Source organism: Frankliniella occidentalis, unplaced genomic scaffold (genome assembly GCF_000697945.3).
Source record: "Frankliniella occidentalis isolate FOCC.00 unplaced genomic scaffold, Focc_3.1 Scaffold308, whole genome shotgun sequence".
Taxonomy (NCBI): Eukaryota; Metazoa; Arthropoda; class Insecta; order Thysanoptera; family Thripidae; genus Frankliniella; species Frankliniella occidentalis.
In genome coordinates, this window is record NW_026267433.1 from 37,469 (window position 1) to 53,144 (window position 15,676).

Here is a 15,676-nt window from a genome sequence, read left to right on the forward strand (position 1 = left end):
CAAACCGTTGAGGCGCTAGAGGGTATTTTTGACGAAAATAAGCGAAAAAATGTACAACCCTGCATGCTTAGTCAAAGTGACGGGCCGTTGACGGGCCAGAGGCCCGCATCTTTGTGTTCACTATTGCACTACCCGACTCGGGTGTCGTAACAGTGTTTCGTGAGATATCGCGAAGCCTGTTACGCGAGACGTGGTCTGGCGTACATCTACCTAGGTTATTTTATTCACAAAAAAAAAATACGGACAAGGCTAGGGAACTCCCAAACTGCCACAGTTGAATTACAGAGAAACTGTAGTTAAACTGTAGTTAGACAAGTAGGCCGACTGGCCGGGACCCTTGGCATGACACCAGGTTACTGCGGCACCAGAGCTATCGTGTCGCAGTGGCTCAGTGGTCAGCGTACCGGGCTCCCAACTCCGAAGTCCGAGGTTCAACTCCCGCCAACATCCGAGGTAAAACCAGTGTAATAACTATGAGGTAATAACTGAGATAAAACAATATGAGGCAACTGAATAGGAGGGAGAAAGAAAGACCCAGAGAGGGAAAAAGATATTTTTAACACTATGATTTAGAATCATTTGACACTTTAGTTTAAGTATAGTCCGAAATACAGACAACTTGTAGATCCAAGTATATTTACATCTGTAGATAGAGTGCGCAAAAACTGCAGTTAAAGTGAGGAGTGTTCCAAATCTTTACACATTTTTTTTAGATTGACTACAGTGAAACTGCAGTTGACTGTCATTTAACTTTAGTTTTCTATTAAATAACTACACTTAAAGTGCATCGTGCCAAATGCAGTTCGTATGCCCTTTTATTGTACTTGCAAATTACATTTGTGTTTGTAAAATACCAACATTACTTCAGTACAAATACTATGCTCACACTACGGTTCTAGCAAAAGTCCAGCTGCAGTCCACAAGTGTATTTTAAACTGTAAATCTTTCCACGCGGGATAATTTACCCCCCTTGTCCGGTGGGGGTATGAGTCCCCTACGGATTTCTATACGGGGGGTTTAAATAGCCCTGGGAATAATTTACGCCCCTCGGCTGGGAAGGGGTAACGGCCCTCTAGTAATTTCGTACCGGGGGTAATGTTACCCCTGGGAAAAATTTGGGGGGGGGGGGGGGGTACATAAACACTAGTGCACAGTGACCCCGGTAAAATTTCCCCTCTCGGAGGGGGTATACTACCCGTAGGTTTTTTTTACCGGGGGTAAGTGTGCACTCTTGTGTAGCTGTACCAGCGGCACTATGCCCCTAGGGATCCTGTTCTGGGGGGTAAGGGTGTTAAGATACGCGACGTCCCCTGTTTATAGTGCTGAAGTTCGTAGCTTTTTAAAAATAAAATATCTCCTAAACCCTCGTATTTCACAGGTCTGCCCTCTTAAAGAAACCAACTTCAACGAGTTTGAAAAGTTATTTCAAATCAAACTGGTGGTTTAGAAACAATAACAGCACTGACTTTAAAAGCGAACACTGTCTAAAACTCAAAAAATTGCTCGATAAGAAAAGTGTAGTATACCAGCTTACCCTAATATGTGTGTCGTCTGCCCAAACAATTCAGCTGAGCAGAAAATCAGCCGGGAATAAATCGCAGATGAACCTTTGCTTGCTTTTGATCCAAGGTTGACGCGATTCCAAGCAGTTTCACTAAAAATGCTAGTCAAATATGTTGCTCTCGGGAGAGCGAGATGTGTGACACAAAAAATCTCACTCTACTGAGAGTGAGATATCTGTGACTCTCGCTCAATTTGAGTCAGAGTTTGTGATCCTTTCCCAATGAGCACCTTACCCCATTCGGTGGAACCATAACAAAGCAGAAGCCTCTAGTCGCTAAAATATCTCAAACGCCCTTAGTTTGGTGTTATTTTTGATAAAACTTGTGTGGTAGGGTAATAATTTTTAACACCGGAGACGATAGGACTACTCATTTTAACCGAAACGCACGAGAAAATTTGCATGTTATGGTTCCCACTACGCGCTGCCACCTCGCCACCGAATGGGGTAAGGTGCTCATTAGAGTGAGGTTTCCCGCTGCAATAGGGTGTTGCAGGCTATCTGAAACGGGATTGGAAAAGAACTCACCGTTCAATCTGTCTCCATCTGCTCAGTATGAGAAATTACCATGGTAGTTTGGTCAGTTTCTAACCTCTCAAATATGGAGGGGAGCTCGAAACTGATCTGACAGTAACTGTCAAAAACTGTGAAAAACTGTTTTTCATACCTGGAAGGCCGTTGTGGCACGTGATCAGCTCAACCAATCAGAGCCATCACAGAAACAAAAAAGTTATTGAGTTTGTTCTTTACCTACTTCCCGTGTAGACAGCCTGAATATCCTATTGCAGGGTGAGAATGAAGCATTCTGGTAAACCTAGAATGCCGAACAATGCGAGGAAGAAGAAAACGGAAACCACTATGGTTTTACATGAGACTTCCGTTTTCTTGTTCCCTGCATTCTACTGTATTTCAGCTTTACTCAGAGCATACGACTCAAATAGGGTAAGCCTTATAGTCCTCACTCTCATTGAGCAAGGCTGAATTGTCGCACTCATTTCGAGCTCGATACCTCATTCAAATAAGGTTGTCAGTGTATGGATCAATCTTAAGCTAACAAAGTGAACGTACGCCAGACCACGTCTCTCGTAACACGTTTCACCATATCTCTCTGAAATCGCAACTTCGACTATTTTTTTCTTTGACTCTCTTTTCGATGCCTCCTAACGACAAAGTTCGATCTTCAGCGGCACGGTTACACAAAGTTCGATCTTCAGCGGCCCGGTTACACAAAGTTCGATCTGCGGCGGCCCGGTTACACAAAGTTCGATCTACATTCCGGCGGTTTCTGCAGCGCAGCTTAAATGTATTCATATTCTCGACAATATTGCAGATAGAAAAAAAGTAAAAACTGCTTCATGTTTGTAAAAGATCAAAGAACAACATACTCCAAAGAAAAAATTGAATGCTATCGCAACAAGACTGTGGTAGAGGTCTAAACTTGCGACTAACGCGAGCGGCGAAAAGCAGATCGAACTTTGTGTAACCGTACCGCTGCACATCGGACTTTGTGTAACCGGGCCGCTGAAGATCGAACTTTGTCGTTAGGAGGCATCGTTTTTCTTTGACTCTCTTTTTCTTTGACTCTCATTTGGTACAGAGGCTAACAGAGATGAACATATTCTATGGTTACGGCATACAGTTAAAAAGATGTCCTATCCTTCTGTTTGACAGAAAAAGCCATCTCAATTTGAATGGGACAAACCTCTCTACCTATTCAGGGTGGCCACGCAATTGGAGCTATCAAATTCCCTGACTTTTCCCTGACCTTTCCCTGATTTTTTACGCAAATTCCCTGGCTTTTAAAGGTATTTTAAGTGGAACTTTTTGCCTCCCCAAAACTTGAAAATGCCATCGAAAGTTTGAAAATACCAATTTTGGGCAAGTTTCAGTCATTTTCCCTGACCAACGTTCAATTTCCCTGACTTTTCCCTGACTTCCCTGACCAATATTTTTTTTCCTGACTTTTCCCTGACTTCCCTGACTTCCAGGTTGCGTGGCCACCCTGTCATAGTAAAGTGTGACTGTTCAAAATTGTTAGGTTTAACAGGCGTAAAACCATATGACAATCGTCATGCGCAGTGAAAAAAGTCCACCGTTAGATCAGCTGCGTTAATTAGCGTTTCTGCTTTTAACCCGCATTTGTGTTCGCTAAGGGGCCATTCAGACCTACTTTCATCTCCGTCGAGAAGCGGCTGGTGGGAACTGGGCTGCATCTCGTCACCCAAGACCCCGAAAGCCTTGTACTTCAGCGAGTGCGTTCCGCAGTTCCCATGATGATTGGGGTCACCTCCTGTGAAATGGCGCAATCAGCTGATGCCCAGTGTAAGTACGTAACGGTTGGACTATACATATAATAAGTGAGCTCGCAAAGCTCTGTTAGAGATTACACGGAGCAAATTTCGGTCGAGAACTATACCTCCTCGGGTAATGGTTCTCGCACAATGAACGGGAGAGATGGGCCATGAGCTTCGGACAATCTTTCCTTAACTGCCCATATTCACGCGTTGGTACATAAGCATGCGCCAAAGTTCTAGCAAAGATGTTCCGTGGCTGATGGTTTATGGCTCATGACTCCTGATTATTGTGGGGGCACCTGAAAACGTTTTAACTTCGATTCAATATAATAAATTTGCAGTCAGAAGCCGCAGAGGTTTCGATAAAAGCAGATTGAATTTGGGTAAATTCATTAGGGTATTTCAATGGAGCGCTGCCCGGAACTAAGAAGAACCAAAACGGATACAGAGAGCGCTGGCGCGGGCGGGCGGGTAGGGTCCCCAGCCTCCACCCGCTGCTCCGCGCGCCCACCCCCACCACCGCTCTCCGTAACCGTTTTGGTTCTTCTTAGTTCCCGGCAGCGCTCCATTGAAATACCCTATTTATAAACGCAAAATTAATGATATTTTGTAAAAAAAATCCCAGTACCGGTAAGTTGAGGGTTATGTAACAAGGAACGACGTGCGGCCCTCTTGCAAAGGTTACATGTGCCCCATTTCATGGTAGGACATACCGAGGATGAGCTCGGGAGTTGAGTGTGCTGAGATCAGCCAGCTTCGCTTCGCTCCGCAGTCGACTCCATTCGGCAGGGGCTGGGCCTAGCTTGTCTCATTGACCTAGAAACCTTTCACTATCCAAAAGTCCATACTTTATTATGTTTCAGACCCATATATCATGCCGAACGACCCAAGTTTTCTCATGCTAGTTCCTGGAGCAGTTATCCCAAGCAAAGATACTCAACGGGTCTTGAACATTAGTGCTGAGGCTCTAGGATACAACTACGAGGACGTCCAAAGCGCAATTCGTAATCAGTTTTTTAAAAACTTTTCGGCGGATTGCGATGAGCGCTGCAGGTTCAAACAGGTAGGGCAATTACTTTCTTTCTATATTTCGCTTGTCCCTATTGCAAAGCACGCAACTCCACGGAGCCTCCGTCAAAGCACGCACAGCGGTCCGGCGCTGGCGAAACCACGCAAAGTTCCTGGGCGCTGGCGAAACCACGTATCGATGTTTTTCAAAAAATCTGAGATAACTATATATTCTGGAAGAGGGAAACGTCCTCTTTCCAACGATATAGGTCTCAAAAATCACCCCAAAAATCGAGTTGCGTGGTTTCGCCAGCACCGGACCGCTGTGCGTGCTTTGACGGAGGCTCCGCGGAGTTGCGTGGTTTCGCCAGCGCCGGAGCGCCGTGCGTGCTTTGCAATAGGGACAAGCGTTGTACTCGGATGGAAGGATCTACCCTTTTGACTCAGTGTTTTAAGTTTTTTCCCCACTCATAAAGCAGGCAGATGGAGTGCATGCGAGTCTAAATCAGAAACAGGGTTTTAAACGTGTGTCAATATTGTAGTCTTAGTTTTCGGCAACTCCAGGTAAAGTAAAGAAAAGTATTCATAAACTATATTGTTGGCTGAGCGATTAGCGAAGCATATTACTTCAGTGATGATGAAAACGTTTCGCGTCTGTCTGCCTGTCTATCACCACGGTGACTCGATAACGGATTGCGCTAGGAAGTTAAAACTTTCCGGGTTACTTTGACAGCGCAACAGGCTTCGAGATATTTCACGAAGCACTTTTACGCTGCGACGCGCCTGGCATACGTCTTTCTAGTCCTGAGGCGCCGACACCCGAGTCGGGCAAAAGGCACAAGGCACAGTCCTAAATGGGCTTGTGGCCTCAAAAGTTACGAATTTTGATCCCTAGGGTTTTATTTTGACGAGTTACCCCACCAGATACCACCAAATATCGGAACAAGCGATGCCCGTTCTTCCGCCAAACCAAGTTGCCAGCTACGCTTCGCTCCAACGGCAACTTGGTTCAGCAGGGAGCGAGCCTCGCTTGGCCTGCCGGCAAGTGAGTGTTTTTGGCTGAGCGATTAGCGAAGCCCCTTACTCCACTGACCGGAAAAGTTTCATTCTGTTTGGCTGTTCATCTGTGTGTCTGTCTGTCCGCACGAAGAATTAAGAAGGCGATCTGGGAATTTCAGGGTCGTTTTGTGTCATAAAAAGACAGATCGAGTTCGAAGATGAAAATTCTATCGCAAAAATTGACCTTTTAAAAAATCAAAAACCACAGGTTGCAAAATATTTTTTTCAAATATTTTTTTTTATGGGCTCCTGTAAGGCAACTCGTGAAAGTAGATGTCTACGGTCGAAAATTTCACCCGTTTTGCTCTATCTTGTACCGTTTCGGCGCTATGGGGCATATCTTGGTGAAAACTACGTGAAAAAGACCAAATGGTCTAATAAATCGTAAAAAAGGCTTCATGTCACAGAATAGGGTATTTAGGGTAAGTGAACACGCGGAAACGGAAAGGCCAAGCCGCTGCTGGATCCGTCTCAGCCTGCGAACTGCGCATGCGCAGTAGACGCTGCGCGCCCGCCGTCCACGTTCCGCGCGCAACAGCCGCAGAGATGCAACCAGCGGTGAACTGGGCAGTTCCGTTTCCGCCGCTCCACTTACCCGAAATACCCTATTGTAAAGGGAGTAATACTTAAACTACACATTACGGGCCGAACCACACCCTCTTTTGGACTTAAGGGTCCCTAGATTTTGTAGTATCACTAAAACGTTGATTTTTACATAACAATCTCCTACTTATGTAAGTGGAACACGTAAACCATTCCAAATATCACTTTCGTTCCTTCTCATTGGAGACTCGCGAAATTTCGTAAGCTGTGTTCCGCAACTCTCAAACTAAAACAATCGGTTCGACTATCTGACATTTTAATAACTGCTGAGAAGGTATTAAAGTCTTCAGGTGAGCGCAGGAGCCACTTGCGCTCCCCCTCCCCTCGAGCGCCGTGCTACCAACCTACCGCCACCAAACTACGAATTCAAATTAGACGATCGTTTATTCCAAACATCTAATATCAAACTTCTAAACTAATCTCGTTACGTCTCGACTTTTACTGAAGCTTCGTGCGCAGTTTGAAGTCAATTGAAGTTACCGTCTGAGAGAAACGTGGGCCAGTACAGACAGACGGACACACGACCAAAGAGTTCTCTGCACCCCACATCACAGCAAAGGCTTCGCAAGCTCAGCCAAAAATGTAATAACTAAAGCATTCTCTCAAAACGCTGTACACCGTTAACTGTTTGTGCCGCAATTTGTAGAATACAGGCCATTGCAGATTTTTCAAAATTCCTCCTAATTGATTTTAGACTATAAGCTCATTAACACACCGCTAAAAAATATTCAAGACGGCGGTGAGATGACGGGCAAGTCAGGTTCACCCAATTTTCGGGCAATTTTCATCATATTACGACGTGATCTTTTTGGTTGAGGTCGTTAGGTTAAAAACAACCCCCGAACTAATGATTTTGTATCGAAATAGACACCTTAGCACTTGTAAAATGGTCGTTGTCACTAACACAACCTCGAGGGTTCTCGGTCTACGAGGCCACATAGCAGAATGTGTACCCTGGGGCAGTGTGTAACATGAACGTCAGTCTGGGGTAGTGTCTTAGTAAAGTTAAGAAACTTTTGCAAAAGTCAGTGCTATTTTTAGTAGAAGGACATTGGTTTCGCAAAATACGACATAAGAATGTGTACAACAATCTTTACCTCACAGGACTTTGTCAAAATTGAAAATTTAGTGCATTTTTAACTAAGATTTGTAAGTGAGAGATCGAGTGAAGTACCATACAGTCAATATTACGAGCAAAAGTCCGCAGGATATTAAACATTTTCGACTCCAGCGTAGTGACGTTAAAGCTGTATCTAGTGAACGTGGCTTAGTATTGGTGCTATGCGGCACACGCATTGAAGCACCGCTTCACAGTGTATGTACTGGTCGGGTCCTATTCCCTGACAAAAATGACGTGTCAACAAAGTAGCAACCAAGTGTCAGGGACGTGTTGAAACGATGTGTTATCGAAGCTGCAATTGGCACTACGAAGTGGCAACGAAGTGTCAAAAGGAAGCTTCAACGAAGTGGTAACGAAGTGTTATCTAAGTGTCAAGGAAGTGTCAAGGAAGTATATATGCGAGGTGTTCACGAAGTGACGAGGCGTCAGGGAAGTGGTGGGAACCTTTGCTCAAGCCCCACTTCTATCACCAGAAAAAAAGGCCCTTCAAATTAACACAAGCAAATCTATTATTTTATCTTTTCTTTATTAGACATAACTTACAGGCTGATTATTGCCTTGCACTTTAGATTAAAATTGAATACGGTGAGATGATTCATATCTTTTAAGTAGTAAAATGTCCCTGAAACAAAACAAAAAAACAGCAGTTAGTTCAATAAAATCTTTAAAAGATTAATGCGAGACTATAGGGAAACGCAGAATTCTAAACTGTACTTACGGTACTACTGCTGTTTGTCTGCATCTACTTGCATCGTCTTGAAAATCCCTTCCCAAAATGTGCTAATATGCTATAAGCCTCTTCATTTCACGCCCTTCAAACTTGGTTAAGGCCGTAAATAGCTTTGCATAGCATACATCACATCATTTTCTTCTCACGGAACTATAAAGACATCAGCCTGTTGGAGATGGACATCTTCCGCTAAATCGCCTTTGAGGAACGCTGTCTGGACAAATCTAATCAAAGTGCCAGTCATGATTAGCAGACAATGCAAACAACAATTGGATGGTCTCACAAGGTATAGTTGGAGAAAAAGTATTCCTCTTCCTGACTTTCAGAATGTAAATCTTCATTATTTCAATGCATATCACCATAGTCTTGAATTAAAGCATAATCATCACAAGCTCCATCTTCTAAGACTGGTGCACTTGGCACTATAACGTCAGGTTCAAGTGACATGGTTTGATCAGAATGTAAATGATTCTAGCATCAACCTTCACATCAGAAATACTGACAATTTCAATGAAATTCACATCCTTACTAATTTCTAGGGGACAGGTTGGCAGCATAAGCAATGGCAAGTCATATCCCCTCTAAACCAGCTCCTCTTGCTGAAAAGTACTTACGACTGCGAGAGAAGCATGCTGAGGTTGAGGGGCAGGCTTTCCTTCTTCGGCCTTGCGAGGTTGCACCTTCCCACGAGGTTTCTTCAACTCGGGACACCCGGGCTTCTTGTGCCCTGGCTTCTGGCAGTGATAGCAGACAACTGAAGCATTAGGGTCCCTTTCGCCTTGAAACCTTGGCTTACTCTTGCTGAAACAGGCAACGGCAGAATTAATATCAAGTGGCCTTGAATTTTCATGTAGTTCCTGTCGAAGCAGTCTGGCTCTGACTCCATCGGAAGGCAAGTTTTCTTCTGAATTCTCAAAGCTCATCACAATTGGCTCAAATTCCTTTGGAAGACCACTGAGCATTACAATTGCAAGCAAGTCATCATCCAACCCTTTCTTCATAGAAACAAGCCTTTGCTGCAGTCCCATAATATGGTTCACATATTCTGTTATTGAACCAAAACGCTCCAAAGAAGCACGAAAGAGACTACGCATCAAAGAGCATCTTAATACAAGTCCTAAGTCTGAGTAGGTAGATGCCAGTTTATCCCAAACTTGCTTGGCTGTGGTTAAAGTGGTATAGCCCTTAGGAGAGGCCCTAATTGAGGTAGTCTAATTACAGCGAAATAGTACTTTAGGGTGTTTGTAATGGCTTATTGTTGCATAAGAAACAGTTTGACACCAATTTCATGTCCTATTTTCATGGGATTTCCATGGAAAAGCCCCCGAAAAGGTTTTTTTTTTCGGATACTGCCAACGTCTAAAAACGGAACTACACACTCATACCGCGTTGTATAAAATTCATTTCAAGTCTTTAAAATTGTCCAACGCTAAATTATTTTCGTTCTAGCCACCGTTAGTAGTAGTTTTAGTCGTTGAAACCGGATATATTTACCACCCAGTACTTCGTGAACAAGGAGAGACCTACGCGCTGTGATGTTGGTACCACTACCGCGTCGTCTGCCTACCCGCGCCGGCCGCCATACTCAGTCTCCAGCCGCGTCCCTCTGCGTCAACATCAACAAGTCTGTGGATATTTTAGTTAGTCAGTGCTGTTTCACAAATTCAAGATGCCCTTCATGAAACCGAAGGAGAAGGCGCGCAGGGCGAAGGTTGCCAAGGCCATGAAAGACAAGTGGAATAGTGTCCGCGCCAGGAAAGCTATCTGCGAGGAACTTGAACCTGTGATGTGTGAGGCTCGGCGCCGTATCATAGACTTGGCAGTGTTCACAAGGGACTTGTGGTGTCAAAATTGTGATGCCCCTATGAGCCTTTGCTTTGCCGAGAAAGAAAGAAGTATTGGGCTGGCCTCGAAGTTCCTCGTCCGCTGTCATATCTGTTTGCTCGATAAAGAAGTGTCAACAAGTGAACTGGCAAAAAGACGGTTTGAAGCGAGCCGTCACTCAAACGGGCCGAAGGCTCGTTTTCCGATAGAAGCTATATTACACCATGAAAATTCAGAAGGGCCGGGCCGCCGGCAGGCCAAGCTAGGCCCGCTCCCTGCCGAACCGAGTTGCCGGTGCAGCGAAGCGGAGCTGGCAACTTAGTTTGGCGGAAGAGCAGGCCTAGCTTGTTTACATATCAAATTGAAAACCCACTTCTTCCTCAATTAGAGGGTATTTCGTCCGTTTCGTAGTTTTTGTTCTGTAAATAATCTCCCGAACCCGTGCAATAGACGATTTTCACAGGTCTGCCCCCTTAAGAGGCAGTGGCAGGTTTACAAATAGTTATATTGTAAACCAGCATGGATAGTTTTTGTAGTTCCTAAGCAAAAAAGAAATCGTAATAATTGTTCTTGTTCGTTCAAATTTGAACTGACCTTTTCGCTCATCTCTCGCTGCTGTGGCGATTAGTTAGTTATTTGACTTGCCCAAGCTTTTTTCTAGGGTGGGTACGATTAATACCGGGTGTATTTCAAAATCGATAACTTGAACTTTTAATATGATATGTCCCTTGTTACGTTTAGTTACTAACAGTCGTTCGTGTGAGGATAAGTTACGGAGCACTACTAAAATTCTATCTGGTGTGTGTTTCAGTATATTGTTCAACAGGGCATAAAATTGAGCGCCATAAGAGCTCTACGACATCAAGCTGCGTTTTCATCAGCTCCAGTGTACGCATACCAGTACAGCTATCCTGCAAGCCCCAACGACGAATGTGAGTTTTAAAAAAAGTTAAAAACTGATGTAGCGCACATGTGATGTGCAATCACCTGCCTGCCACCTGCTGATCAAAATCTTCAAAATTCACAGAGCAATGGCTAGGTGAAGGTTTGGGCTAGGACCTTGCGGTGGCTAGTGAGTAAAATTCGAAAGTCTCATTGGTTTAAACAGTCAAGGAGGGCACGATTGCCGCAGTGACAGACTCCGTTGGCACAATTATTGTCCGGGCTGATACAAAGTTCTCAAACGGGCGGGCGCGGGCGGGCTCCACCCCGCTCCACCCGCTGGCTGACGTGTGCGAGAGAGAGCGACAGTACACGGGCGGTGCTGCGGTGCTGTGGCTTGGCGTGGCGGCTGCCGTGCCGTCACCGGCCGGATATCCGAATAGTGCCGAAGTCACCTGTGCGGGTGTCCGGCCGGGTCGGCGCTGGCCGACAGCTACTCTCACCACGCCAAAAAGTGCCAAACAGAGCGGGCGGACCGTCCACCCCGCCGCCAGTCTCGGTCCGGCGCTTCAAAGTTTTATCGTTTTCATCCCTAGATTAGGTTTTGCATTAGTTTGAGCTGCCCGTAGGGGGTTTGCAGGTCGTTTAACGCAAATTTAATTGAAAATTGGCCAAATTTATAGCCTGATTATCAACTTTACATGCACAGATCTCGAGAACTGATTGACGTACAGCGCCTAAATTTTGAAGGAAAACATAACTTAGCACGTTCTTTACTTTTAGAAAATTTGAACAAAATCGACAAGGGTCGCCAAAACGGGTCCCTAGAGGAGGTTGCGATGGTGACCCTTTTGGTTACCCCCACTGATTTGGTTGAAATATTTTTTATGGAAAGATAATTACCTGCAGAATCTGGGCGCTGTAGCTCAAACGGTTCCGGAGATGTGAGCATGCAAAGATGGCAGAAATAAGATGAATTTGGGAAATGTTTGATGAAATTCGCGTGAAATGACCTCCAAACTCACTACAGACAGCTAAAACAAGTGCCAATCCTTATTTAGGGGTGCACACAACTACTCTTTAAAGCGACTTTGAAATCTGACTGTTTCACAGTAAACTTTCCCTTATAAGGGCGTTCTATTTTCAGAAGTAAAGCCACCGATCTATTCGGAACGCTGCTTAAATGAAAATACACGTCGAGGAGTTTCCAAAGATATCGCGCGGAGGGCGCTGCAATGTCGGGAACCATGTGCAAGAATGGACTTTAGGCCTTTCTCACTTTCGCGCCAATTAACACCCGACATGATTTTTACCCTGCCGCGCCGCGGATGCGCGGCCGGCCGTGGCAAACTGAACAATTGGTGACTGAGTCATATTTTATATTTAAAAAAAATAGAAAACTACAAAAAATTTAGGAAGGTTGAGCCAAAAACTTGCTACTTAAACAATGGTGCGCTTTTCCTAGCAACCGAGTTTCTCATACCACTTTGTACAACAATTCGCACTTGGCCCAAGCACCTTTGGTCTGACCTAGGTTGACCATGCTTGCTTTGGGCCCAGCCCGTCGGAATCAGCATGGCTCAAACCAGCCTGGGCCAACCTAGCTTGGCCCGATCCAACCCCGGTCGGCCCGAGCACCGGGCCTGGCCCGTAACATATATACAAAATATCGGAGGAGCTAAAGCCCTCCACAGATGCCTGACTTTCCATCGCCGAAAACCTGATCGAAGTATTGGTTTCGCAGCAAAGCAGATCTAACTCATTTGGTTCAGAACCAAATCAGATCGGACTCTTTAGTTGGGGCGCATCGCTTCATTTTTGATGCCTTTTAAAAAGCAGAAGCGCGAGCTTAAAACTTAATTCCAGCTTTTCTGACTTGTTAATTCCTTCTAGGAAAAGTCTTTTCTGAGTCCACATCATATTTATGCTTATTTTCCAGGTGCATACCATGGTGCTGACGATTTTAAAGTATGGCCTATTTTTGCAAATACCTCGTACAATGGAACGTCTCCTGACTCTTTGCTGCTACGCCGGCTAGTGAAATTTATTTCCAATTTCATCAAATACATGTGAGTATTAACGAGGCCAGAATCACTACTTGTACACCAGAGTCTACGGCGTACCCCTTTTATCTTTAAGTCCGCAGGTTTTTCAGCGCCCATGGGATTTTGATTTCTCTATCCAAAATAATGATGCACATGTCTCGCCGATTTCCCAATTTTTTAAAATTGATGGATGCGAAACGGCTTAAGCTTAAAGCTTTAAAGTTTTAGGGTGGTGAAGGGTTTGTTAAAGTACTGTAATTTTCTTACTATGGGCATTACTATAGACATTACTGATTCTGAAAGGTCTCAGTGTGTCCTCGGTTTTCATGTAATAAAAAGTTAGGGCTACGTCGGCATTATTTCCTGTAAATGGCGAGTGACGTCGGGCAAACATTTAGGCCCCTGGACACGCCGCGTGTGTCGGGAGCTCGGATCCTTCATATCCGATACAAAGCAGGACCCATATGGTAACACTTTCAACACGAGTCGTTCGCCCTGGCCCCACCGTGCGCGCAGGGCAGCGCCTACAAGATGGCGCGCCTGTTTGGCGCCAAGTGGGGCCAAAACGAAAATTGCAATGCGAACCGGTTAAACGTTGTCGGACAGGCTCCGGACTTTGCACACGGTCTCTCATAGTTGAAATCTACCATCTAGGCTCCGTGCCTCCAAAAGCCACGATTTCGACCCATGAAATAGGGTTAAAAAAAAATTCTGTAATTTTACAGGAAATGTTTAGCTATTTTTTGGGGCAAGTGGTGTCGTAAACTATTTTTACAGCGCAGTAGTTGTAAAATTACGACAAATGCCAGGGAACCCAAAAAACGTTGACAGCTTTTTTACGTTTTCAAGGTAGCGCTGTAAAATTATATAGAATAGCTGTCAGACTACAACATCGGTTGTAGAATCCGCCATATAAATACGTATTTCGGAGATAATTTTTTTTTCCGTTTCAGTATGATAATGTGCGTGTTTCTCATGAATTTATCGTGAGTTTTTTCCTTGTTTGAGGACTTTTTTTTGCAACTTTTGCACTTTGCAAAGCAGTTACCCCCGAAAACTTGTGGATTTGTAAAAAGCAGGATAACTTTACAACAGCGCTGTAATTTTACAGTGTCACCATAATTTCACAGCTGTTTCAATAAATTACAGCATTCCTCGTAAGACTACAGCTCCAACCAAAATCGTGTTTTACGGATAGGGTTGTTTTTTTCCCAAAAGCCTGTAAAATGTTCAGCTGTAAAATTGCGATATATTTTTAACAGTGTAGGCCTGCGACGCTGACACCCGAGTCAGGCGAAAGGCACAGGCGTTGCCCCAAACGTCACAAATTTTTCTCTTCGGGGTTTGATTTTGACGAGTAACCCCACCAGAGCCCAATTAATGTCTGAGAAAAACATTAAAATGTTTTGGGGTGATTTCCGTGTGAAAATCGCCGACTGGTGCCTAAACGGTTAGAGATAGATCCAATCGGACGAAATTTGGGCCGAAGGACTAGACTTTGACGAGTTACCTTTAAGAAAGATATAAAACTAGAATTTTTAAGAATAAGTTTTTTGCGATTTTTGTTTTTGATTTTTTGACACGTCATTTTTTAAACTAGAGGGCCCAAAATCAATACAGTTCTATGTAACATAGTTACAATAAAAATTTAATGTACCTAGCTCAAACCGTTCTCGAGTTAACGTGATGACAGACAAACCGACACACAGACAGACTCGAAACTTTTTGATCATCACTGGAGGAATAGGCTTCGCTAATCGCTCAGCCAATGATTGGTTATTTTGTGTTAGGTTCCGATGAAGTTGGACTGAGGCAGGCCTAATGCGTGATTTTGATAAGGAAAATCGCTAACCCATAGTAACCTGAGATTACCTAACGAACTTAGGCACTCTAGTCCTGTCGCGAATTGAACGGACCCTGAACGAAAAGCTTCAGAGCGTTCACACATATATTTCTAATTGTCTCGTTTTCAGGATAAAAAATATGCCTACATTTTAGTTTTATACGCCCTTCACTCCGTTTAAGTCCCTTTGTGGACTTGATGAGCATTCCTAGGACCTCGAAAACGTCTATCGTGTCCACAAAAATAGCAAAAAGACACCGGGAATGGCTTCAGGTTACCCGATAACCACCGCGTACCTATTTTTAATGCGAACGCTATCGGCGACATTACGAGGTCCCCGACGATGACCCCAGTGCCCTAGGGTGACCCTGCAAATGGACAAAAGAAATGGCTTTAGTAGACCCAACACCCAACAATCATTCGTGTGCGCCCCAGTTATTGCCCGAGGGAGGGGAGCAAGTCTATTTATACACTCTAAAAAAAATTAATACAAAAATTTGTAATTTGGATATGCAGTTTTTTCAGCATCCATGAAACAAAAAATTGTATTCTTTTGGATATAAAAATAAATTTGTAACGTGGATACAACAATTTGTATCCATCGATACAGAATAAAACATTTTGTTGTATGCTCTGACACATAAGAAAAAGAGATTTTTTTTCTCTTGGATGTCTTATTCTAGACGTTTCACTCTCATCACAGACGA

The 15,676-nt window shown here is 44.2% G+C and overlaps 1 protein-coding gene across 1 annotated transcript in view; it reads left to right on the top strand.

Annotated features, from left to right (window-relative positions):
- LOC127751011 (juvenile hormone esterase-like) overlaps positions 1 to 15,676 on the top strand; it is a 79,232-nt gene that overhangs the window by 36,366 nt on the left and 27,190 nt on the right. Inside the window, exons 6-9 of the mRNA XM_052273867.1 lie at positions 3,715 to 3,883; positions 4,719 to 4,918; positions 11,011 to 11,131; positions 13,021 to 13,150. Coding sequence (XP_052129827.1) covers positions 3,715 to 3,883; positions 4,719 to 4,918; positions 11,011 to 11,131; positions 13,021 to 13,150 — 620 coding nt within the window. The remainder of the gene's footprint in view (positions 1 to 3,714; positions 3,884 to 4,718; positions 4,919 to 11,010; positions 11,132 to 13,020; positions 13,151 to 15,676) is intronic.